The sequence below is a fragment of the Oncorhynchus masou genome, chromosome 31, assembly GCF_036934945.1.
Source record: "Oncorhynchus masou masou isolate Uvic2021 chromosome 31, UVic_Omas_1.1, whole genome shotgun sequence".
In the NCBI taxonomy this organism is placed as follows: Eukaryota; Metazoa; Chordata; class Actinopteri; order Salmoniformes; family Salmonidae; genus Oncorhynchus; species Oncorhynchus masou.
This window is the reverse complement of record NC_088242.1, coordinates 76,695,263-76,721,330: the sequence shown is the minus strand read 5'-3', so window position 1 is coordinate 76,721,330 and position 26,068 is coordinate 76,695,263. Positions and strand designations below refer to the sequence as shown.

The 26,068-nt window shown below is 42.4% G+C and overlaps 1 protein-coding gene across 1 annotated transcript in view; it reads right to left on the bottom strand.

Annotated features, from left to right (window-relative positions):
* The window catches only part of LOC135524456 (cadherin-13-like), a 579,537-nt gene that overhangs the window by 320,878 nt on the left and 232,591 nt on the right, over positions 1-26,068 (bottom strand). Inside the window, exons 4-6 of the mRNA XM_064952007.1 lie at positions 25,672-25,785; positions 20,673-20,678; positions 6,903-7,055 (exon numbers count right to left, since the gene is read on the bottom strand). Of these exons, the coding sequence (XP_064808079.1) occupies positions 6,903-7,055; positions 20,673-20,678; positions 25,672-25,785 (273 nt within the window). The remainder of the gene's footprint in view (positions 1-6,902; positions 7,056-20,672; positions 20,679-25,671; positions 25,786-26,068) is intronic.

The window sequence follows — 26,068 nt, the reverse complement described above, 5'->3', positions numbered from 1 at the left end:
TGCAGTGATCAGTTAGCTGCTCAGATAGCAGATGTTTAAAGTTGGTGAGGGAGATAAAAGTCTCCAACTTCAGAGATTTTTGCAATTCGTTCCAGTCGCAGGCAGCAGAGAACTGGAAGGAAAGGCGGCCAAATTAGGTTTTGGCTTTAGGGATGATCAGTGAGATACACCTCTTGGAGCGCGTGCTACGGGTGGGTGTTGCCATCGTGACCAGTGAACTGAGATAAGGCGGAGCTTTACCTAGCATAGACTTGAAGATGACCTGGAGCCAGTGGGTCTGACGACGAACATGTAGCGAGGGCCAGCCGACTAGAGCATACAGGTCGCAGTGGTGGGTGGTATAAGGTGCTTTAGTAATAAAACTGATGGCACTGTGATAAACTGCATCCAGTTTGCTGAGTAGAGTATTGGAAGCTATTTTGTAGATGACATCGTCGAAGTCGAGGATTCGTAGGATAGTCAGTTTGACTAGGGTAAGTTTGGCGGCGTGAGTGAAGGAGGCTTTGTTGTGAAATAGAAAGCCGACTCTAGATTTGATTTTGGATTGGAGATGTTTGATATGAGTCTGGAAGGAGAGTTTGCAGTCTAGCCAGACACCTAGGTACTTATAGATGTCCACATATTCTAGGTCGGAACCATCCAGGGTGATGATGCTAGTCGGGCGTGCAGGTGCAGGCAGCGAACGGTTGGAAAGCATGCATTTGGTTTTACTAGCGTCTAAGAGAAGGTGGAGGCCACGGAAGGAGTGTTGTATGGCATTGAAGCTCGTTTGGAGGTGAGATAGCACAGTGTCCAAGGAAGGGCCAGAAGTATACAGAATGGTGTCGTCTGTGTAGAGGTGGATCAGGGAATCGCCCGCAGCAAGAGCAACATCCTTGATATATACAGAGAAAAGAGTTGGCCCGAGAATTGAACCACGTGGTACCCCCATAGAGACTGCCAGAGGATCGGACAACATGCCCTCCGATTTGACACACTGAACTCTGTCTACAAAGTAGTTGGTGAATCAGGCAAGGCAGTCATTAGAAAAACCGAGGCTACTGAGTCTGCCGATAAGAATATGGTGATTGACAGTCGAAAGCCTTGGTCAGGTCGATGAAGACGGCTGCACAGTACTGTCTTTTATAGATGCCGGTTATGATATCGTTTAGTACCTTGAGCATGGCTGAGGTGCACCTGTGACCGGCTCGGAAACCGGAGTGCACAGTGGAGAAGGTACGGTGGGATTCGAGATGGTCAGTGATCTGTTTGTTGACTTGGCTTTCGAAGACCTTAGATAGGCAGGGCAGGATGGATATAGGTAACAGTTTGGTTCCAGGGTGTCTCCCCCTTTGAAGAGGGGGATGACTGCGGCAGCTTTCCAATCCTTGGGGATCTCAGATGATACGAATCAGAGGTTGAACAGGCTGGTAATAGGGGTTGCGTCAATGGCGGAGGACAGTTTCAGAAATAGAGGGTCCAGATTGTCAAGCCCAGCTGATTTGTATGGGTCCAGGTTTTGCAGCTCTTTCAGAACATCTGCTATCTGGATTTGGGTAAAGGAGAAGCTAGGGAGGCTTGGTCGAGTAGCTGCGGGGGGGGGGGGGGGTGGAGCTGTTGGCCGAGGTTGGAGTAGCCAGGAGGAAGGCATGGCCAGCCGTTGAGAAATGCTTGTTGAAGTTTTCGATTCTCACGGATTAATCGGTGGTGACCATGTTAACTAGCCTCAGTGCAGTGGGCAGCTGGGAGGAGGAGCTCTTGTTCTCCATGGACTTTAGAGTGTCCCAGAACCTTTTGGAGTTAGAGCTACAGGATGCAAATTTCTGCTTGAAAAAGCTGGCCTGACTTCCCTGAACAGTTGCATATCGCGGAGACTATTCGATGCTATCCGCCACAGGATGTTTTTGTGCTGGTCGAGGGCAGTCAGGTCTGGAGTGAACCAAGGGCTATATCTGTTCTTCGTTCTGCATTTTTTTTGTACGGAATATGCTTGTCTAAGATGGTGAGGAAGATACTTTTAAAGAATGACCAGGCATCCTCAACTGACGGGATGAGGTGAATATCCTTCCAGGATACCAGGGCCAGGTCGATTAGAAAGGCCTGCTCGCAGAAGTGTTTTAGGGAGCGTTTGACAGTGATGAGGGGTGGTCGTTTGACCGCGGACCGGTAGCGGATACAGGCAATGAGGCAGTGATCGCTGAGATCCTGATTGAAGACAGCAGAGGTGTATTTGGAGGGCAAGTTGGTCAGGATAATGTCTATTAGGGTGCCCATATTTACGGATTTAGGGTTGTACCTGGTGGGTTCCTTGATGGTTTGTGTGAGATTGAGGGCATCTAGCTTAGATTGTAGGACTGCCGGGGTGTTAAGCATATCCCAGTTTGGGTCACCTAACAGAATAAACTCTGAAGCTAGATGGGGGGCGATCAATTCACAGATGGTGTCCAGGGCACAGCTGGGAGCTGAGGGGGGTGCGGTAGCAGGCTGCAAAAGTGAGAGACTTATTTCTGGATAGATACATTTTTAAAATTAGAAGTTTGAACTGTTTGGGCATAGACCTGGAAAGTATGACAGACCTTTGCAGGCTATCTCTGCAGTAGATTGCAACTCCTCCCCCTTTGGAAGTTCTATTTTGACGGAAAGTGTTATAGTTGGGTATGGAAATCTCAGAATTTTTGGTCGCCTTCCTAAGCCAGGATTCAGACACGGCAAGGACATCAGGGTTGGCAGAGTGTGCTAATGCAGTGAGTAAAACAAACTTAGGGAGGAGGCTTCTGATGTTGATATGCATGAAACCAAGGCTTTTTCGATCACAGAAGTCAACAAATGAGGGTGCCTGGGGACATGCAGGGCCTGGGTTTACCTACACATCACCCGAGGAACAGAGAAGGAGTAGGATGAGGGTGCGGCTAAAGGCTATCAAAACTGGTCGCCTTGAGTGTTGGGGACAAGGAATAAAAGGAGCAGATTTATGGGCGTGGTAGAATATATTCAGGGCATAATGTGCAGACAGGGGTATAGTGGGTTGCGGGTATATCGGAGGTAAGCCCAGGCACTGGGTATCTTGTATCTCTGGACATGCTGGTTATAATGGGTGAGGTCACCGCATGTGTGGGAGGTGGGACAAAGGAGGTATCAGAGGTTTGAGGAGTGGAACTAGGGGCTCCATTGTAAACTAAAACAATGATAACTAACCTGAACAACAGTATACAAGGCATATTGATATTTGAGAGAGACATACAGCAAGGCATAAAGTAATTGCAGGTCTTGATTGGGAGAGCTAGCTAAAACAACAGGTAAGACAACAACAGCTAGTCAGCTAACACAACAACTGCAGGTAAAATGGCGATGACTAGGCAGAGAGGGTCAGATTAACTACACACAGAGCCTGAGTTGATCATAGTGATCATAGTGTCCAGGGGGCAGCAGTAGATGGAACAGGGAAGCCGCCACTACGCTAGCACGCGGGAGACACGACACAGATCATGAGAAAGAAAAAACTCTCGTCCCAAACTATTTTGCAATCTATATGGCACAGCTGTCAATGTTTTGGTCTTTAAATGAAAATGGTATATATTTTTACTTATCACAATTCTCCTTCACCAATTTTGGTCTTTAATGCAGGGCTGACATAAGTTCCTTTCTTTTTCCCTTTTTTCCCCCATTTTTAAAAAATCTATTTGTCACACCCTGACCATAGTTTGCTTTGTCTGTTTCTGTGTTTGGCCGGATATGGTTCTCAATCAGAGACAGGTAATAGTCATTGTCTCTGATTGGGAACCATATTTAGGTAGCCTGTTTGGTGTTGGGTGTTGTGGGTGATTGTTCCTGTCTTTGTGTTTGTTACACCAGATAGGGCTGTTTTCGTTTTTTCACGATTCTTGTTTTTGTATATTGTTCATTTATCATCTTCATTAAAGATGTATCAAAATAACCACGCTGCGTTTTGGTCCGCCTCTCCTTCAACAGAAGAACCCTGTAACACAATTTGTATATTTGTGTTTAATCACAATATGTGTTGTATTATTTGTTATTTTCTGGTGGATTAAACTGAAATTGCAACCAATTTCTTTGGCTTGTTTAAAAAATAACCATATTTTTGGGATTATTCCGTTTTCAAATAATAAAGGGAAAAAGGCCATTATATAACATGGGGTGAGACTTTCTTACTAAATTGTAAATAAATCCAATTTGTTATTTAGAACTATTTATTTCAGTTTTTAGAGGGAGAGAAACCAAAAGCCCACTGTGCCTATTTTTTTTGAAAAATGTCAGTCCACATGTCAAGTGTAATTCCCCCATTGTATTTACCCAAGTTTTCTCTTACCTCCAGGACCATCGATGCAGGACTCTCGTGCTCGAGAAGAGAGACTCTCAGACTGAAAAAGCCTCCATTAATTTACGAAAAGAGAGTCCATTTTTTTTGCCACAGTTTAGACTACAGATAGAACAGTGTTCTAACTCCCGCTTGTGATAGTGTGGTGCCACCATCTACCACTAACGGTCGTGGCATAAGTTCATAACTTTTAAAGGAAGAACCCCTGTATATAATTACTTGACACATTGGAAAGAATTAACCAAAAAACTGAGCAAACTGGAATGCTATTTGAAAACTGAGCTGCACTTCTCTCAGATTACATAGAACCACAAAGAATTACAAAACAAATACAATATTGATAAACTCCCATATCTATTGGTGAAATACCACAGTGTGCCATCACAGCAGAAAGATTTGTGAACTGTTGCCACAAGATAAAGGCAACCAGTGAAGAACAAACACATTCTAAATAAAAACACATATTTATTTTGATATATTTTCCCTTTTGTACTTCAACTATTTTCACATTGTTACAACACTGTACCATAATATAACATTTGACATGTCTCTATTCTTTTGAAACTTTTGTGAGAAATCTTTACTGTTAATTTCTGATTGTTATTTTCACTTTTGTTTATCTATTTGACTTGATTTGCCAACGTAAACATATGTTTCCCATGCCAATACAGCCCTTTTAATGGAATTGATAGTCAGATAGAGAGAAAGTGATGGGGGATGCTGTGATTACAGTCTGTATAGAGGAGGAATGATTGGAACGAGGACATAGTGCAGTGAGTCAAATATCACACAGAGACCTCTGGCCTGCCTGTGTGTACTGTACAGTACACGTTCTACTATACTTGTGAGTACCAGATGTGTGTGTGTGTACAGGTTTTACTTTACTGGGTACCAAACGTCACCACAAGAATAGTAAACCAACAGCAATTCTGAGAAGTGCCAGTCCTCACATGTAAAATACTATTTTTGGCATAGGGGTTAGGTTTAGGGATAGAATTAGGGTTAGAACTGTGGTTTGGCAGCGCACTACATTGCTGCCTGCCATAAAATGAGGGACATTGTCTGACAGACGAAACAACCTGCACATGTCTTCTATGTCATTGTTATTGTCCATTATATGATTATGTTTACTCTTGATTGATGTTCCTACTGATTTCCCGTTTACAATCTTAATTATGTTAATATAAATGTATCACTTAATCTACATTTGACAATATGTGACTCGTTAGGAAACTAGGCGTATGTCTCACATCACTAATTCGCAGGAGAGGCATTTGAATGTAAACATACATTTATTTTAATCTAAGTACGTTCTTGGGCAGAATGCCTTCTGGAACATGTAAACTTTTATGTGCCTTAATAACAAACATGTATTCCATATTTATATATATATATATGGCATGAGGACATAGTCCAGTGAGTCTAACCTCAGAGAGACCTCTCTGGCCTGTGTTTGTGTCAGCCTGAATTAGCAGCCATGTAATTATCCCTGCTGTGATGCTGTTTCCGGGATTAGCTGGAAATGCAGTCATTTTGTCCAGATACCACAGAATTAGGTAAAGAGTGCTTCATCGCTGAAGCCACTTTGTGTGGGTGTGTGTGTGTGTATATATGTCTGTCTGTGTGTGTATGTTCGAGAAAAGTCCTGGGAATCAATCCATGGCTCATTTCCAAATTATGAATATATTTGTGCAGTAAATTGGTATAGCAGAACAAGGGGGAGAGAGAGTGTAACTATATGCCATCCTTGTAGTTATGTTTTTTTCTAGATCTACTGTGACTAACAGTACAACAGCCATCCCAGCACAAAGCCTGCAACTAGTAACAACCATGAACAGCACCTTTCAATGTATAACTCAAAACCCACACACAATTCTTTAAACCACTGATACATGACCATCAAACACAGACAACTAGACAGGCAAACAGCCCCTTACACAAACTCATGCAGGTGGACGCAGTCACACTCCTTTATCGAAATCTAAATGTAACTGAAGTGAAATGGCAGCCTTTAATGCGTGCATGATTGCCAGTGGGGAATGAGATTGGCAAATCAGTGTGTGTGTTTATGTGGTTGTGCATGTGTGCTTGTGTGTGTGTCTGTGTGGGCGATCCTTTGTGTGTGCGTGCATGTCTGAGTGTGTAGCTGGGGAGAGCAGAGGAGGGAGATGTAAATGTCAAGTGTTGTGCTTGGCTGTGTCTTATTTGAACCCACCTGGGCCTGCTGGCTCCCTCTTCTCTTCTCTCTTTCTCAAGGCAAAGCTAACCCCAGAGGCACTAGGCTAAACTAGATTCTCACAGTCTCTTCATGACTCTTTTGTCACAAAGCTCCAACTTCTGACAGATAGTGTCAAGTCACCAATAAGAGAATATGATACAATTTTCACTCAGACAGATTCTGCTAGAAATATGCACTGTCTAGATCTGGCATCAAAGTCTGCAGCTGAAACCTAAACACATCTTCTGTGAATTTTCTCTCATTTTACGTTTCAGCCATTTTTGTTGTACATAAACGGATAAGCAAAAGCTGATGGAATCAAAATGTCGGTGTTTCTTTCTGCTGTGTGCGGTATGGCAGGGTACTCACCATGTAGGAATTGATGGCCTCTCTGTCCAGCTCTTGGCTAACAGACACCTCTCCAGTCAACCTGTTGATGGTGAACACCCCCTTTGGGTCCTGATCTGCACCCGACCCAGTCATATGGAAGATGTGGTCATCCTCCATGCCTGACGACATCACCTGGAACAACACACAATAAAGTACAACAAGTAGTCATTAGCAAACTGTCAATGCTAAACGATAACTGATTGTATTTCTCCAACTAAAAATATGGATTGTGTATTCATTACATATTCAAATAAGGCAAAATCTTCCAAGCAAACGTCACATTGATGTCAAAACATGAAGTATTGAGATTAGAATATGGTTTGGCCAGATGTCTAATCAGATGTGTACTCACAATAAGCTAGCAAAGGCATCAAAATCCACAGGTCCCAGCAGGAGAAGGCAGGTTAGAAGCAAAAGAGATCAGAGTATGTTAGATTCACACTGTACTGCACACTCACATGCTCACACAAGGCTGCACATGTCAAACACAGACTGGTTTACAGACTGGTCCCAGATCTGTGTGTGCTGTATAACCAACTCCTATCGTTGTTGTGATGCCAAACACCAAAGAAGATGGCAAGATGGCACAAACATATCTGGGACCAGGCCACAATGTCTATACTACAGGAAGATATACAGGTAACTGACAAAATAATGGAACCTCTTGATTAAATGAAGGATACAAAGTTTATTGAAAGCAGGTGCTTCCACACAGGTGTGGTTCTCGAGTTAATTATGCATTTAACATCTCATCATGCTTAGGGTTATGTATAAAAATTCTGGGTAGGCCATTATTTTGGATACCATGGCTATGCCCCCATAGGATAACAATGCCCCCATCCACAGTGCATGAAAACGATGTCAGCCATATCCACTTGAACACTTATGGGAGATCCTGGAGAGGCACCATCAACAAAACACCAAATTTATTGTGGAAGAATGGTGTCACATCCTTCCAAAAGAGTTCCAGACACTTGTAGAATCTATGTCAAGGTGCATTGAAGCTGTTCTGACTCGAGGTGGCCCAATGCTCTATTAAAACCTCCTCGAGTTGATGTCAGCGACCCCACTGAAATCGAATTAGCATAATAAAAATGTTCCCATCAAAATCCGTCAGTTTAAACTAGAGATATATTGTTTTGCAGTGGATGCATCTCAATCTACCACATCTGCTGTAAAAGATGACAGAGCTAGAGCGATGTTTGTCAGACCATAAGACTTTCCGGAAATCGGTCTTTTCACAACATCATCTGTAGCAGCGGAATGGTTTGGCCTACAAACTATGAGACGCTCACAATGGTGTTCTCCGTTTTGCTCTACAACCCCCCACAAGCATTTTGGAACTTGTCTGAAGTTGATGCAGCCGATCTGACCATTTCTGTCTGTAGCGTCCGTACAGTTTGGGCTACACACTAATATGAGCTCTATGGAAAGGTGAGACTCTCATGAACACGTACATGTCAGTTGTGTTGCTCTAGGATACCCACAGGCCTCCAAAGACATTGTCTGAAGGTCCCCTGGTACCAGTTAAAAAATGAAATACAGTAGTTCCAAAAATAAGGGGTTAAATATATATAAAAAATAATAATTAGCTTGCCTATCTGTTGTTCCATGTAGTGAATGTGTTATTCAATTTGTTTGTGAGGGCTAATAGCAGTAAATCCAAATTAAACATTTTAGCAAATCATTTTTTACATGTATTTTTTATACTTCAAGGGCAGATACAGTACATGTACGTATATTAATTTAAAATACATTTATACGGTGTCCTTCAAACCACAAGGAAAACAATAGGTGGTTCGTTAATTTCAAACACAGATTAATGTTCTGCCGATTTATATTTTTCCCAATATATCCTTGATTTCCTTTATCCCATAGATGCTGTACAATAGAACATGTGTTTTGAGGACAGAGTTATCATTTTTTAAATGTTGAGAGTGCATGATGTCCATGATGAGAGTCTAATTTAGTTTCGACTCAAGTCACATGGCACACAAAGAAAACACATACAGCACATGTATGTATAGGCACAAGTGTAGTCCTGTGTCTATGTGTGTACAAGGAAGGCAGCATTTCAAGGTCATCTGTTGTTCCCGTATAGACACTGTGCTAATCCGCTGGTGGGGTTTGCTATTTGGAGCCATTGAAGTCCAGAGCCTTATAGGTCTAAGAGGAAATCCAACTGGGCCAGTGTAATCCCTGCAACAAATCTACAGCTTGTTTCAGCACTTCCCAGTGGAGAAGACAGGGAAGCAATGGATCTGCTGACTTCTACAGGTTTCAGAAATACAAACAATAGATCCGTTTTCAATCAGACTGCCCCCTGGAGTTAGTCTTGGGGGCGATGGATAAAGGGTGTCTTTAAACGTGTGTTGGTTTTCAAAGCCGAAAGTTACCATTATTTAGGACATTTAAGCAAGCTGCCTTTTTCAGGGTCATGTCCATTTAATCAAACAATCTCTGATGCCTACCAACACTTTCTTTCAGCACTCCACCACATTGCGGCCCAGTCCAGAAGCTAACCTAAGCCGTATATCTCATAGGGCTGTGAATCATTGATGATGGCCATTTTTGTCATGAACTTTAGTCCTAAATGTCTGTACGTTTTTTGGATAAGTGTGTGCCTCCATCTCCACTATGGACGCAGAAGGAGCCATGCTCCACAGTGGGGGTAAATGGCCCATCCCCTCTGCCTTCACCTCTCAGGGAGCTAGAAGGTCATGTCTAATGAGAGAGTGCTTCAAGCGTTCCTGGGGACTAGTGCTAAAATCCAGCCTTTCTACTCTCACTTGAAAGTGCATCTGGTATGAGGCCAGCATTCTGAGCTAGGCTCCTTCTCTCTCTCTCTCTCTCTCTCTCTCTCTCTCTCTCTCTCTCTCTCTCTCTCTCTCTCTCTCTCTCTCTCTCTTTCTCTCTCTCTCTCTCTCTCTCTCTCTCTCTTTTCACCCCCCCCCACTCTCTTTCCCCTCCGAGACTGGGTACATTGCACGTTCCACAGGCCCCCACTACTCCCTCTGTTCTCGCACTCTCCCTCTGTGCATCTCGTTTGAAGTAGCAAAACGTCAGACTCTCAACAGTCCCAGGCCACTGGAGTATGTGGGAGAAGAAACTACAGCACCTACTCTTCATTCAGCCTTCATATATTATGTAGTACTCCTCCCTTCCACCTTCTCCTCCTCCTGTTCCCTCGTGTGGGATGCTACCGTTCTCTAGATAGGCTCTGTAATGGCCTTCGAAGAGTCCCGTGAGATGTTGCTAAGGGAGTGATTCTCTTGTAGAATACCAAGTTTACCCTTTTTTCTCATACACAGTAGCTACACTAAACACACACAGCTAGCAAATTCAATAGATAAATATGTTTTAAAACAGTTATTAGGTAGGCATAAAACGCCTGCAGAGTGAGTGGTAAACTGGGTCACATGAAAAAAGGACCCAATATGTAGTCAGAGTTTGCACATGTAACATCTTAATGAAGTAGCTATACAGGCGGTGGGGAAGGTGAGTGACAATGGGGCAATAAGTTGAGATGAATAGCAACAGGAAGGTTCATGAGGAGTTGAAAGGGTGTGTGGAGGGGGAGTGTGATTCTTTGAGCTGCTGCTATGGCAATTCATTTCACACACATGCACGCACGTGCGCAAAAAACACACACACACACACACAGACCCACACCCAAACGGCCCTCTCCATAGTCTTGACAACCCCTGTGTGGGAGCTCTAGTGGGAGAAGCTCACATATTTCTATCAACACTCTTAACCATTGCAGCAAACATGAAATAGTGCAGGGCTCTTGCTGTAACCTGCTGATGACAGGGGTGTGTGGATCCTCTCTCCATCTCCACAGAACACAACAAGAGAAGAGAAGAGGAGGAGGAGGGAGCTCTACACCACTGGAGCACTTTGCAGTAGTCTCCTGATAAGCTCTGGTTGGATGAATGCTAAATTTTTACAAGTGCAATGTTGTGCATCACGCCAGTCCAAACCCATACAAAGGCTTGACTGTACACCTGCCTGTGAGATCTAAAGTATGCTAATGCATGATGGCTCAGTCCACCAGCACTGTAAGACACTTCACTGACTGTAGATGAAATTCTGCCACTTAGAATTTTTTGGCAAGGTGAAGTTTCCAGTAGCATGAAAGTCAACAACAACTTGGGGCAAACAAGGCAAATGAGGAAATACAGACAGAGACTTAGAGAGCACTTTCACACTCCCAGTCTCAGATAGTGTCTTTCCGTGTCAGGGAAGAGTGGAGATGCAGTCTCTCCAGTGAGCAAACAGATTGCACCAAGATGTTCCCAAGGAGCTCTTCACAGCTATGGAATATATTCAGAACAGAACAGGAGCCACACAAGGAGTATCTCTCTGGTTGCCTAATAATAGGGTCATCACTGGCAGGCAGGTGGAGAGATCTTCTGCGGTGCTTCAGATATTCGAACAAAGTAAAAGCAGCAGCTGATAATAGCAATCAGAGGCTAAGAACAGCCCGATTGTCTACCCACTCTGCTGGTAATTAGCAGGAAGTATCTGAAGGGGCCCCTGGTCCCTGGGCCTCCTGGTCCTCCCTGGCCTTTGAGGTGGTGATGAGCCTCGTACTCGTTGCACAATGTCCATCCACTCACATCAGTGGGGAAACAATGGTACAATTAGTGCCTCTGATTGGCTGTTAAGGCCTCGTTAAAGGAAATCAGCCAAGGTGGAGGTGGAGGTGAGGAACTTTCAGGCTAAGATGAAAATGTGACAAAAGACAGTGTTAACTCTTTGCCCAAAGAAAGTTAAAGTTACTGTCAGCTTCTGTAAATTCAGTGAAGTTATTTCTATGAAGACACAGGCCGATCCACTCAGTCTGAATTAAGCTGTGTTCTGCACTGCCCTCCAACAGCATATACTGTAGTCTCTGATAGTGAAAGTCCTACTGCTCTCCCTGCAGAGCATTCACAAGAGAAGAACTCTATGTACAGTGCCTTGCGAAAGTATTCGGCCCCCTTGAACTTTGCGACCTTTTGCCACATTTCAGGCTTCAAACATAAAGATATAAAACTGTATTTTTTTGTGAAGAATCAACAACAAGTGGGACACAATCATGAAGTGGATGACATTTATTGGATATTTCAAACTTTTTTAACAAATCAAAAACTGAAAAATTGGGCGTGCAAAATTATTCAGCCCCCTTAAGTTAATACTTTGTAGCGCCAACTTTTGCTGCGATTACAGCTGTAAGTCGCTTGGGGTATGTCTCTATCAGTTTTGCACATCGAGAGACTGAAATTTTTTCCCATTCCTCCTTGCAAAACAGCTCGAGCTCAGTGAGGTTGGATGGAGAGCATTTGTGAACAGCAGTTTTCAGTTCTTTCCACAGATTCTCGATTGGATTCAGGTCTGGACTTTGACTTGGCCATTCTAACACCTGGATATGTTTATTTTTGAACCATTCCATTGAAGATTTTGCTTTATGTTTTGTATCATTGTCTTGTTGGAAGACAAATGTCCTTCCCAGTCTCAGGTCTTTTGCAGACTCCATCAGGTTTTCTTCCAGAATGGTCCTGTATTTGGCTCCATCCATCTTCCCATCAATTTTAACCATCTTCCCTGACCCTGCTGAAGAAAAGCAGGCCCAAACCATGATGCTGCCACCACCATGTTTGACAGTGGGGATGGTGTGTTCAGGGTGATGAGCTGTGTTGCTTTTACGCCAAACATAACGTTTTGCATTGTTGCCAAAAAGTTCAATTTTGGTTTCATCTGACCAGAGCACCTTCTTCCACATGTTTGCTGTGTCTCCCAGGTGGCTTGTGGCAAACTTTAAACAACACTTTTTATGGATATCTTTAAGAAATGGCTTTCTTCTTGCCACTCTTCCATAAAGGCCAGATTTGTGCAATATATGACTGATTGTTGTCCTATGGACAGAGTCTCCCACCTCAGCTGTAGATCTCTGCAGTTCATCCAGAGTGATCATGGGCCTCTTGGCTGCATCTCTGATCAGTCTTCTCCTTGTATGAGCTGAAAGTTTCGAGGGACGGCCAGGTCTTGGTAGATTTGCAGTGGTCTGATACTCCTTCCATTTCAATATTATCGCTTGCACAGTGCTCCTTGGGATGTTTAAAGCTTGGAAAATATTTTTGTATCCAAATCCGTCTTTAAACATCTTCACAACAGTATCTCGGACCTGCCTGGTGTGTTCCTTGTTCTTCATGATGCTCTCTGCGCTGTTAACGGACCTCTGAGTCTATCACAGTGCAGGTGCATTTATACGGAGACTTGATTACACACAGGTGGATTGTATTTATCATCATTAGTCATTTAGGTCAACATTGGATCATTCAGAGATCCTCATTGAACTTCTGGAGAGAGTTTGCTGCACTGAAAGTAAAGGGGCTGAATAATTTTGCACGCCCAATTTTTCAGTTTTTGATTTGTTAAAAAAGTTTGAAATATCCAATAAATGTTGTTCCACTTCATGATTGTGTCCCACTTGTTGTTGATTCTTCACAAAAAAATACAGTTTTATATCTTTATGTTTGAAGCCTGAAATGTGGCAAAAGGTCGCAAAGTTCAAGGGGGCCGAATACTTTCGCAAGGCACTGTATGTTAAATAAAACTGGAGAATGTAATTTGTACATTTCTGTCACACCCTGATCTATTTCACCTGTCCCTGTGCTTGTCTCCACCCCCATCCAAGTGTCACCCATCTTCCCCATTATCCCCTGGGTATTTATACCTGTGTTTTCTGTCTGTCTGTGCCAGTTTGTCTTGTTTTGTCAAGTCAACCAGCATGTTACTCCATGCGCCTGCTTTTTCCTTTTCTCTGTTTTGCTAGTCCTCACAGTTTTGACCCTTGCCTGCCTTGACTCTGATCCTGCCTGCCTGATCATACTGCCGGCCCTGACCTCAAGCCTGCCTGCTACACTGTACCTCCTGGACTCTGACCTTGTTATGATCCTTTGCCTGTCCACAACCATTTTCTTGCCTGCCCCTTGGATACTAATCAATATCACAGACTCAAACCATTTGCCTCTCGTGTCTGCATCTGTGTCTTGCCCTGTGCCCTATACATTTCTATCATTCCTCACCATCCTGACCAGCTTACTTCATTTTCGTCCAGTTCCTTCTATCTTTCACTATTTTAATCAGTCTTTTCTCAATATCACAAATAATCATACCGTTCTGATTGAGATGTTTCTCTGAATGCATTACTGTGAACTCAAAGTTTCAATGTGACCATTCATAGAGTTATCTAGGAAACAAAATATCATAATCATAAATATCATACTCACAAAATATCATATCATAAAATAGCTCTTAATATGAAGTTGATAGCAATAACAGTGGTGTCATGATGTTGCCCTTTCTGGGTGTATATCGTGGCTTATCCCCCCCCCCACTCTCTCTCCTAAACCCAGGTTTTGTTATCTCAGATCATACATTCCTGGCAGAGAGAGAACAAAGGGGACTTCACTTGGCCAAACTCCTAAATCCCCAAAATTAAACAACACCTCTACTTTTGAGAATGTGGGAAGGGTCCGTGAACAGGTGTGACGAGTGTGTTTAATTTGGTGATCTCATGAAGGACAGGAAACACACATTTCCCAGCTGTCAGGTTTGGTTTACATCTAAATATTGTGAAACGTATGTGATTAAACATGAAACTATTAGTGAAAAGATGTAATGTGACATTAACATAACATTCTACATGAGTGTATGGACTTTCATATAAAGATTAACTTGTCAGTGGCCACGCCCACATGAGCATAGACATTATGTTGGCGTCATGGACCGCCCTTTTCTACTGAAACGCATAAAACCCACTCCTGATGAAATTCACACCAGACCAAGCAAACCCCGGTGTAAGCTAAGGTTGGAAATTGTTGAATTTCTAAGAACAAAACATGCCGGGTGACACTGGTGACACTGGTGTGTCAACTCTACCAAAGGACAAGACCATACCACGTGGAGCATTGGCTACACGGCTGGAAATGGTTAAACTCTGAGACTATCGATCCCTACAGAATAAGAACAACTTTTAGAAGTATAATTACTAGTCTTCAGCTAGAAATGATGTAAACCTAGGACAAGAATACAGACAACAACCGAAGAACATATTCCATGAGAAAGTTTCTGAATGGTACTCTAAAGTATCCATTCTAATAACCACAAAATACTTTGATCTTCGGGGAAACACAACCAGAGACTCTGTTGACTCTCTCCAGCAGACAGACCGGATTCCAACAGAGAAGATATCAACAACTAATGGTCAGAAATATAAATTGCAATTTATTTTTAAACAAGCGGTTGTTCATGTAAAGTAGTAGCAATTTCTAGGAGTGTAGTAATCCTCAATGAGTCTCCCGCTCTTGAACTGCACACCTCTTTTCTTTTGTCTACCAAGCCGTCATATCGGCTTTGCCCACTAGGGACTTTTTCTTTGTATCATTGTTAGCAACCTAATGTGTAATATTTACTGTTTATGTATTTCTGTGATTTGATTAGTTAGTAAATAAATAATTAAGCCAATTTGTATATTGCTGATTCATAATGTATGCTAGGGTTTGTGCAGATAACCAAGAATTTTACGACGTTTGGAACAAGGTAATAATAATACATTAATGAGTGACTAATCAATCAGATATTAAAATATCTGAAGTTATATTCAGAAGATTATAGGTATGTAAATCAACATTTTCCGTGGTGCCCTGACTTCCTAGTTAGTTAAGTTTACATGATTAGTTTAATCACGTAATAATAATTTCACATACAGAAGTGATTTGATAAAATAACAGTCTTCACATTTAATGATAGTAGACACGACAATGGTCAGAGCGATACCACCTTTGTTATGCTATAAAGGTGAGTACTCATATATATTACATCTCCCATAAGCCACCACAAGGCCAATGTCTTACTGGGAGTGCAAGCCAGGGAAATCTGCTCTTTATTGCTTTTCCCCTTCTTCAAGCACATCTCATCAAAATGGATTTCACATCACTTTGATTCATCTGGGGATCTGTATTAGAGGCTGTGTGAGACTGTTTAGCCTAACATTGGCACTTTTCACCATAATAGTGATGATTAACATGTATAAAAACAGAAGGGAAGGAAGGATGGGATTCCTCCCTTACAGTCATCCTAACACAATTAACACAATCAATTAGACTAAACGAACAAGGCCCCAGGCACCAAGCCGGCGCACTGAGCAAACCGCCTGGACAACCACTTCCTGTTCTGCTCTGGAATAGTTATAATAAATGGCAGCTAACTACACTCATAGAAAGAAAGAGAAAGAGAGAGAAATGGAGAGAGAGACCGAAAGATACGGAGAGTGTGTATTAAGAATGAACGAAGTGCTCCTCTATTATTTTGCTGATTTTGAGCAGGATACTGGTATTATTATTTTGATATTTTATTGGGATCCCAATTAGCTGTAGCAAAAACAGCAGCTACTCTTCCTGGGTTCCACACAAAACATAAAACGTGACACAATACAGAACATTAATACACAACAGCTCAGGGACAGAACTACATACAGTACATAATTTATTTTTTACAAAAGGCACACGTAGCCTACATATCAATGCTGCAATACACACAAACTATCTAGGTCAAATAAGGCTGAAACGTTGTGCCGTGAGGTGTTGCTTTATCTGTTTTTTTTTAGCAATATGAGATGGATCGGAGTTCCATGCAATAATGGCTTCATATATTACTGTATGCTTTCTTGGTGCCTGTGAAAAGACCCCTGGTGGCATGTCTGGTGGGGTAAGTGTGTGTGTCAGAGCTGTGTGTAAGTTGATGATGCAAACAAGTTGGGATATTCAACACAATGTTTCATATAAAAAGAAGAAGTGACTCAACTCTTAACCAAGAGAGACTGGCATGCATAGTATTTATATCAGCCCTCTGATTACAATAAAGAGCAAGACGTGCCGCTCTGTTCTGGGCCAGCTGCAGCTTAACCAGGTCGTTCCTTGCTGCACTCGACCACACGACTGGACAATAATCAAGATAAGACAAAACTATAGCCTGCAGGTCTTGCAGACAGGCCGCTCCCCATCTTTACAACATTTGAATCTATGTTTTGACCATGACAGTTTACAATCTAAGGTAACGCCTTGTAATTTAGTCTCCTCAACTTGTTGAACAGCCACTCCATTCAGTACCAGATTCAGCAGGTCTAGAACTTAGAGAATGATTTGTACCAAATACACTGCTCTTAGTTTTAGAGATGTTCAGGACCAGTTTATTACTGGCCACCCAATCCAAAACAGACTGCAACTATTTGTTAAGGTATTCAGTGACTTTATTAGCTGCTGTTGCTAATGCATGTATTGTTGAATCATCAGCATAAATGAACACACACGATCGGTTTAATGTCCGTGGCAGGTCATTGGTAAAAAATAGAAAAGAGTGCCTAAAGAGCTGCCCTGCAGTACAGTACACTTTACATGTTTGTCATTAAAGAATTTTCAATTAACTAAAACCCTTTGAGTTCTTTTAAATAGCTCTGAATCCACGATAAGGCAGAGGTTGAAAAGCCATACCATATACAAAGCCATTTAAAGGTTGGGGTCACATAGAAATGTCCTTGTTTTTGGAGAAAAAAAAATTGAATTAAAATAACATCAAATTGATCAGAAAAACAGTGTAGACATGATTAATGTTGTAAATGACTATTGTAGCTGGAAACAGCTGATGTTTTATGGAATATCTACATAGGCGTACAGAGGCCCATTATCAGCAACCATCGCTCCTGTGTTCCAACGGCACGTTGTGTTAGCTAATCCAAGTTTAGAATTTTAAAAGGCTAATTGATCATTAGAAAACCTTTTTGCAAATATGTTAGCACAGCTTAAATCTGTTGTTCTGATTAAAGAAGCAATCAAACTGTCCATCTTTTGAGTATCTGGAGAATCAGCATTTGTGGGTTCGATTACAGGCTTAAAATGGCCAGAAACAAAGGACTTTCTTCTGAAACTCGTCAGTCTGATGTTGTCTGAGAAACGAAGGCTATTCCATGTGAGAAATTGCCAAGAAACTGAAGATCTGGTACAACGCTGTGTACTACTCCCTTCACAGAACAGCTCAAACTGGCTCTAACCAGAATAGATAGAGGAGTGGGAGGCCCCGGTGCACAACTGAGCAAGAGGACAAGTACATTAGAGTGTCTAGTTTGAAAAACAGACTCCTCACAAGTCCTCTATAAGCATGCTGAAAGTATGTTGTTCATTTGTTTACATGGAAATAGCATTGTATTTGGTCAAGAACAAAAAAAATGCTAAGTGCTGGCAGGAAGCTTATAGGTCTGCTTTTAGAACCAGTAAAGGCCTCTTTATTACTCTTGGGCAGCATAATTACTTTTGCTTCCCTCCAGGCCTGAGGACAAATACTTTCCTCTAGGCTCAGTTAAAGATATAACAGACAGGAGGGGCTATAAAGTCAACTACCATCTTCAGTAGATTTCCATCAAATTTGTCATGCCAGGAGGTTTGTCATTATTGATTGATAACAAAATAAAATCCACCTCCCCGACGCAAAATTGAAACTTGTAATGTTTTTCTTTCATTTTATTGTTTGTTGCATGAATACGATGGCTAACTGTTTGATGTTGGCATTTCCTTGCCCACTTTGCCAATGAAGTAACCATTCAAATAATTAGAAATATCAAATGGTTTTGTGATGAACAAGCCATCTGATTCAATGAAAGATGCACTTCAATAACACTAATCTTCTCTAAGCAATACAGGGATATGGCTCTGAGTATATACAGCAACACCCACCCATAAGCATGTCTGGCTCTTCTGTAGATGTTGTATCTTTGTACTTCTACTGCTGTATCATCAAATTAATGATCTAAGTGAATCTCACAAATGGCTTATATATGAATGTTATCGGATGTTAGCAAGTTATTGATTTCATTAACCTTATTTCTAAGGCTACATATATTAATATGGGCTATGTTCAGCCCTCTCCTGGGTATCTTATCAGAGATAGAAATAATATGGAAAAGAGCAAACAAAGCAAGAGAAAAAATATACATTTTAGCAGTCCATTAATCACTTGGTGTGTGTGCTGCGTGGTTGAATCTACGAACCCATAGGCTTGGCTCTCTCATCCCTTCCAGGATTCTGGGAGGTAAGGAGGGTGGACAATGAGTCTGTCATAGCAGATGTAAGCAATGTCCCCACGTGCTCTAGAAGCTTTCACGGCTGGGATAAGTTCTTTCCTCTTCTGGCGCACAGCTTTAGGATAGTCCTCGTTGAGGAAGATATACCTTCCTCTCAAGTTCTTGTCTCTTTCCAGAACAGCTACCTTGTCCTTGAACCTCAGGAACTTGACCACTATTGGCCTGGGCCTGTCACCTGGGCCGGTGGTGGGTTTTCCAGTCCTGTGTGCGCGCTCCACCTCAATATTCCTGTGGTCCATCTTAAATATCTGAGAGATCATTTCAATCAGACTCCGTCCAGGTTTCATGTGGAGATTCTGCAATTCCATCTACAGCACATTATTCCGCCTTGATTGTCCCTAGAGATAGTCTGAATTAACCGTCATTGTTATCATGGAATCACACACAAAACTGATGTCCTCTCTCAATGACATACAGATTGCTGTCATCTTACCATTATTCTTTTTAAACTCATCGAGCTGAAACTGGGAGATCTGCAAACTGTTTTTCAGGTCCTGGATCTCACTGGTCAGGTCATCCATTATTTTATTAGTTCAGTCCACCAGTATCTGGACAAAACACTTGAAGCTATTTTCTTGTTGTTGTAACAACTGCTTGAATAACTATTTGTGTTTGTTTAAAAGATCCTTCACCGGGGATAGAGAGACACCACTGTCCTCAACGATACTCCCGCCATCTTTGGTCTTTGTCATGGTAGCTAAATAAAATAAAATAAAATACAATACATACACATGTTTAGCAGATGTCATTGCGGGTGTTGCAAAATGCATGTGTTTCCTTTGTAGCTCCAACAGTGCAGTAAAATCTAACAATTCACAACAATACACACAACCTAAAAGTAAAGAATGGAATTAAGGAATATATAAATATTAGGATGAGCAATGTCGGCATTGCATAGACTAAAATACAGTAGAATAGAATACAGTATATACTGTACATATGAGATGAGTAAAAAAATATGCAAACAATATAAAGATGACTAATGTTCCATTATTAAAGTGGCCAGTATATTCAAGTCTATGTATATGGGGCAGCAGCCTCAAAGGTGCAGGGCTATGAGATAGAGCTATTTTTCAGTCTCTCTGTCCCAGATTTGATGCATCTGCCTGCCTTCTGGATGATAGTGGGGTGAACAGGCAGAGACTTGGGTGATTGTTGTCCTTAATGATCTGCTTGGCCTTCTTGTGACATCGGGTGCTTTAGGTGTCCTGGAGGGCAGGTAGTTTGCCCCCGGTGATGCATTGGGCAGACCGCATCACCCTCTGGAGAGCCCTGCGGTTGCGGGCGGTGCAGTTGCCGTACCAGGCCGTGATACAGCCTGACAGGATGCTCTCAATTGTGCATCTGTAAAAGTCTGTTAGGGATTTATGTGCCAAACCAAATTTCTTCAGCCTCCTGAGGTTGAAGAGGTGCTGTTGCACCTTTTTCTCCACACTGTCTGAGTGGGTGGACCATTTCAGTTTGCCAGTGATGTGTACGCCGAGGAACTTGAAGCTTTCCACCTGCTCCATTGCGGTCCCGTCGATGTGAATAGGGACGTGCTCCCTCTGCTGTTTCCTGAAGTCCACGATCAGCTCCTTTGTTTTGTCTACATTGAGTGAGAGGTTATTTTCTTGGCACCACAGAGGGAGAGGTGTTGTTTCCTACCTTCCCCACCTGGGGGTGGCAAATCAGGAAATCCAGGACTCAGTTGTACACGGTGGGGTTCAGATCCAGGGCCCCGAGCTTGGAGGATACTATGGTGTTGAATGCTGAGCTATAGTGAATGAACAGCATTCTAATATACAGCTGAAGTCAGAAGTTTACACACACCTGAGCCAACTACATTTAAACTCAGTTTTTCACAATTCCTGACATTTAAACCTAGTAAAAATCCCCTGTCTTGGGTCAGTTAGGATCACCACTTTATTTTAAGAATGTGAAATGTCAGAATAATAGTAGAGAGAATTATTTATTTCAGCTCTTCTTTCTTTCATCACATTCTCAGTGGGTCAGAAGTTCACATACACTCAATTAGTATTCGGTAGCATTGCCTTGAAATTGTTTAACTTGGGTCAAACATTTTGGGTATCCTTCCACAAGCTTCCCACAATAAGTTGGGTGAATTTTGGTCCATTACTCCTGGCAAAGCTGGTGTAACTGAGTCAGGTTTGTAGGCTTCCTTGCTCACACACGCTTTTTCAGTTCTGCCCACACATTTTCAATAGGATTGAGGTCAGGGCTTTGTGATGGCCACTTAAATACCTTGACTTTGTTGTCCTTAAGCTATTTTTCCACAACTTTGGACGTATGCTTGGGGTCATTGACCATTTGGAAGACCCATTTGCGACCAAGCTTTAACTTCCTGACTGATGCCTTGAGATGTTGCTTCAAACAATTCACGTACTTTCCCTTCCTCATGATGCCATCTATTTTGTGAAGTGTACCAGTCCCTCCTGCAGAAAAGCACCCCCACAACATGATGCTGACACCCCAACAACATGATGATGCCACCCCCGTAATTCACGGTTGGGATGGTGTTCTTCGGCTTGCAAGCCTACCCATTTTTCCTCCAAACACAACGATGGTCATTATGGCCAAACAGTTCAATTTTGTTTCATCAGACCAGAGGACATTTCTCCAAAAAATACAATCATTGTCCCCATGTGCAGTTGCAAACCGTAGTCTGGCATTTTTTATGGTGGTTTTGGAGCAGTGGCTTCTTCTTTGCTGAGCGGACTTTCAGGTTATATCGATATAGGACTTGTTTTTACTGTGGATATAGGTACTTTTGTACCTGTTTCCTCCAGCATCTTCACAAGGTCCTTTGCTGTTGTTCTGGGATTGATTTGCACTTTTGCACCAAAGCACGTTCATCTCTAGGAGACAGAACGTGTCTCCTTCCTGAGCGGTATGATGACTGTGTGGTCGCATGGTGTTTATACTGGCATACTCTTGTTTGTACTGATGAACGTGGTACATTCAGGCATTTGGAAATTGCTCCCAAGGATGAACCAGACTTGTGGAGGTCTACAATTCTTTTTCTGAGGTCTTGGATGATTTCTTTTGATTTTCCCATGATGTCAAGCAAAAAGTCACTGAGTTTCAAGGTAAGCTTTGAAATACATCCACAGGTACACCTACAATTGACTCAAATTATGTCAATTTGCCTACTAGAAGCTTCTAAAGCCATGACATCATTTTCTGCAGTTTAAAGGCACAGTCAACTTAGTGTATGTAAACTTCTGACCGACTGGAATTGTGATACAGTGAGTTATAAGTGAAATAATCTGTCTGTAAACAATTGTTGGAAAAATACTTGTGTCATGCACAAAGTAGATGTCCTAACCGAATTGCCAAAACTATAGTTTGTTAAGAAGAAATTAGTGGAGTGGTTGAAAAACAGGTTTTAATGACTGCAACCTAAGTGTATGTAAACTTCTGACTTCATCAGTAGGTATTCCTCTTGTCCAGATGCGATAAGGCAGTGCGATGGCGATTGCATCGTCTGTAGATATATTGGAGCGGTAAGCAAATTAAAGTGTGTCTACAGTGTTAGGTAAGGTAGAGGTGATGTGATCCTTAACTAGTCTCTCAATATCACTTCATGATGACAGAAGTGAGTGCTACGTGGCGATAGAAATTTAGTTCAGTTAACTTTGAAATTTTGGAGTTCTTGAAGCAAGTGGGGACAGCAGACTGGGATACGGAGAGATTGAATATGTCCGTAAACACACCAGCCAAATGGTCTGCGCATACTCTGAGGACGAGACTAGGGATACCGTCTGGGCTGGCAGCCATACGAGGGTTAACACGCTTCAAATGTCTTACACACATCAGCCACGGAGAAGCAGAGCCCACAGTCCTTGGTAGTGGGCCGCATCGGTGGCACTGTGTTATCCTCAAAGCGTGTGAAGAAGCTGTTCAGCTGTCCGGAATCAAGACAACGGTATCTGCGATGTGCCTGGTTTTCCCTTTGTATTTCGTGATTGTCTATAGACCCTGCCACATACAGTGGGGAGAACAAGTATTTGATACACTGCTGATTTTGCAGGTTTTTCTACATACAAAGCATGTAGAGGTCTGTAATTGTTATCATAGGTACACTTCAACTGTGAGAGACGGAATCTAAAACAAAAATCCAGAAAATCACAGTGTATGAAGAAAACAATTACAAGCTGTATGTTTTCTTTTCAACTAATTTAACAGTTTGTCCATAACACCTATAGAACTCCTGTAAGCCAAACGAATCTGCTGACTGTAGATCTCCCTCACGCTCCCTGTCTCTTTCTCTTACATTGGAGGCATGACACTTTGCCTTGGTGCTTACCCACCACTGAGAGCCACAGGGGGGGAGGCTATACTATGAATCCTCCACAGACCCCTCAAGGACCCAAAGTTCCCCAGATACCACAGGACAGAGGGGGAATAGAGAGAACTTAGCTTCAGAAGAACTCTTCAGTCTGCAATTGTCTATTATGTGCAGGGCTCAGCTTTGTGATGTCTCTCTTTTAAGGTTTCATTTTCAGACTCTCTTTCTGGGTATTCTGAGAAGTGGTTGATTCTTTAGTCTCATCTGCAAAGCTCTCTCTCTCGGTCGCAGACACACACACACACACACACACACACACACACACACACACACACACACACACACACACACACACACACACACACACACACACACACACACACACACACACACACACACACACACACACACACACTGTCCTGAAAATACATAGCTTCATGTCTTACTGTTCCTTCTGAAAATGAGGCTGTGAGGACTCAATTATGGAAGATATAACCTCTGTAAAAGTCCAATAGCTGTTCCACATAAACATATTACATCTATTCCTGTTTTTACAGATGGTCTGTAGGCTTGAACCTGTACGTCTGAGTTCCTAAATGGAACAGCAGTAAAATGGGCCCTCCATCTATCTCATCTAAGCTGAATTACTTGTACACACATTAACGCCAAACAACTCTGATCAAATGACCTAGCCACCAATGTATTCCGAAAAATCAATCAAAGCACTTGAGCATGGTACTGACTAAATGTTGTTTTTTATCAACCCTTGGTAACATAACCAGAGAAGGATGTCAAGGATCTAGCCTTTTTAATAAAAAGGAATACATCAAGTTAAATTCATCGAGTCATATATTTGTTTTGACTGTCATCCAAAACGGATTGGGTAGTTTTGAGAAAGAAAAATAGGACTAAAATATCCAATTCAAACACACAGTTTTATTTGTGAGGGGTAATTGTTTATTCTGCTTAAATGCTAATTATTCTTGTTATTCAAATCAAATCAAATTGTATTTGTCACATGCGTAGTGAAATGCTTACTTACAAGCCCTTAACCAACCATGCTTTTTTTCTGGGATATTGGTGTTGATGTGAGCCATGACCAGCCTTTCAAAGCACTTATTGGCAACAGACATGAGTGTTACGGGTCAGTAGTCCTTTAGGGAGGTTACCTTAGTGTTCTTGGGCACAGGGACTATGGTGGTCTGCTTGAAACATGTTGGTATTACAGACTCAGTCAGGGAGAGGTTAAAAATGTCAGTGAAGACACTTGCCAGTTGGTCAGCGCATGCTCGGAGAACACATCCTGGTAATCCATCTGGCCCTGTGGCCTTGTGAATGTTGACCTGTTTAAAGGTCTTACTCACATCGGCTATGGAGAGCGTGAGAACACAGTCGTCCAAAACAACTGGTGCTCTCATGCATGCTTCAGTGTTGCTTGCCTCGAAGCAAGCATAGAAGTAATTTAGCTCGTCTGGTAGGTTCGTGTCACTGGGAAGCTCGTGGCCGTGCTTCCCTTTGTAGTCTGCAATAGTTTTCAAGCCCTGCCACATCCACCGAGAGTCAGAGCCAGTGTAGTACGATTCAATCTTATTCCTGTATTGACGCTTAGCCTGTTTGATGGTTCGTCGGAGGGTAGAGCGGGATTTCTCATAAGCTTCCAGGTTAGAGTCCCGCTCCTTGAAAGCGGCAGCTCTATACTTTAGCTCAGTGCAGATGTTGCCTGTTATCCATGGCTTCTGGTTGGGGTATGTACGTAATGTCACTGTGGGGACGACATCATCCATGCACTTATTGATGAAGCCAGTGACTGATGTGGTGTACTCCTCAATGCCATCGGAAGAATCCCGGAACATATTCCAGTCTGTGCTAGAAAAACAGTCCTGTTGCTTAGCATCTGCTTCATCTGACCACTTTCTTATTGACCGAGTCACTGGTGCTTCCTGCTTTAGTTTATCTTGTAAGCAGGAATCAGGAAGACAGAATAACAGTCAGAATTGCCAAATGGAGGGTGAGGGAGAGCTTTGTACGCGTCTCTGTTTTTGTTTTCCTCTGGTTACACATTTAACATGCTGGTAGAGATTAGGTAGAATGGATTTGAGTTTCCCTGCATTAAATTCCCCGGCCACTATTCACAGTGGAGAGGCATGTTTTCACAGGAATATGGATATCCACATTGCTTGATTGTGAATAACACTAAATATGGTGGTAAACCCACCACAATCCATCTATTAGTGTATCAGAAGGTGTCCGAGGTGGGACGGACAGGTGAGGCTTACCGTGCCAATGACTTTCGGGAATGGGGGCTCCATGTTCTCACTGACATGCATGCGGGGGGCGAACAGGGCTCTCTTTGATCTGTGGGGCTGGATCTGTCCAAGGCCAAGGATCTCCTTTGAACACACAAAGGGAGGGGTGGCATTAAAACAACATATTGTATAGTTTATACATTACCTACAGTATGTGGTCCTGTGTGGCTCAGTTCGTAGACTATGGAGCTAGCAATGCCTGGATCATAGGTTCAATTCCTGCTGGGGCCACCCATATATAAATGTAGGAACTCACTTTAGTAAGTACCTTTGGGTAAAAGCGTCTGATAAATGGCATATATACAGTCAGTTCTAAAAGTACTTGGTCAGTCATACAGTTTTGGTTGTTTTGACTCCATACTCCAGC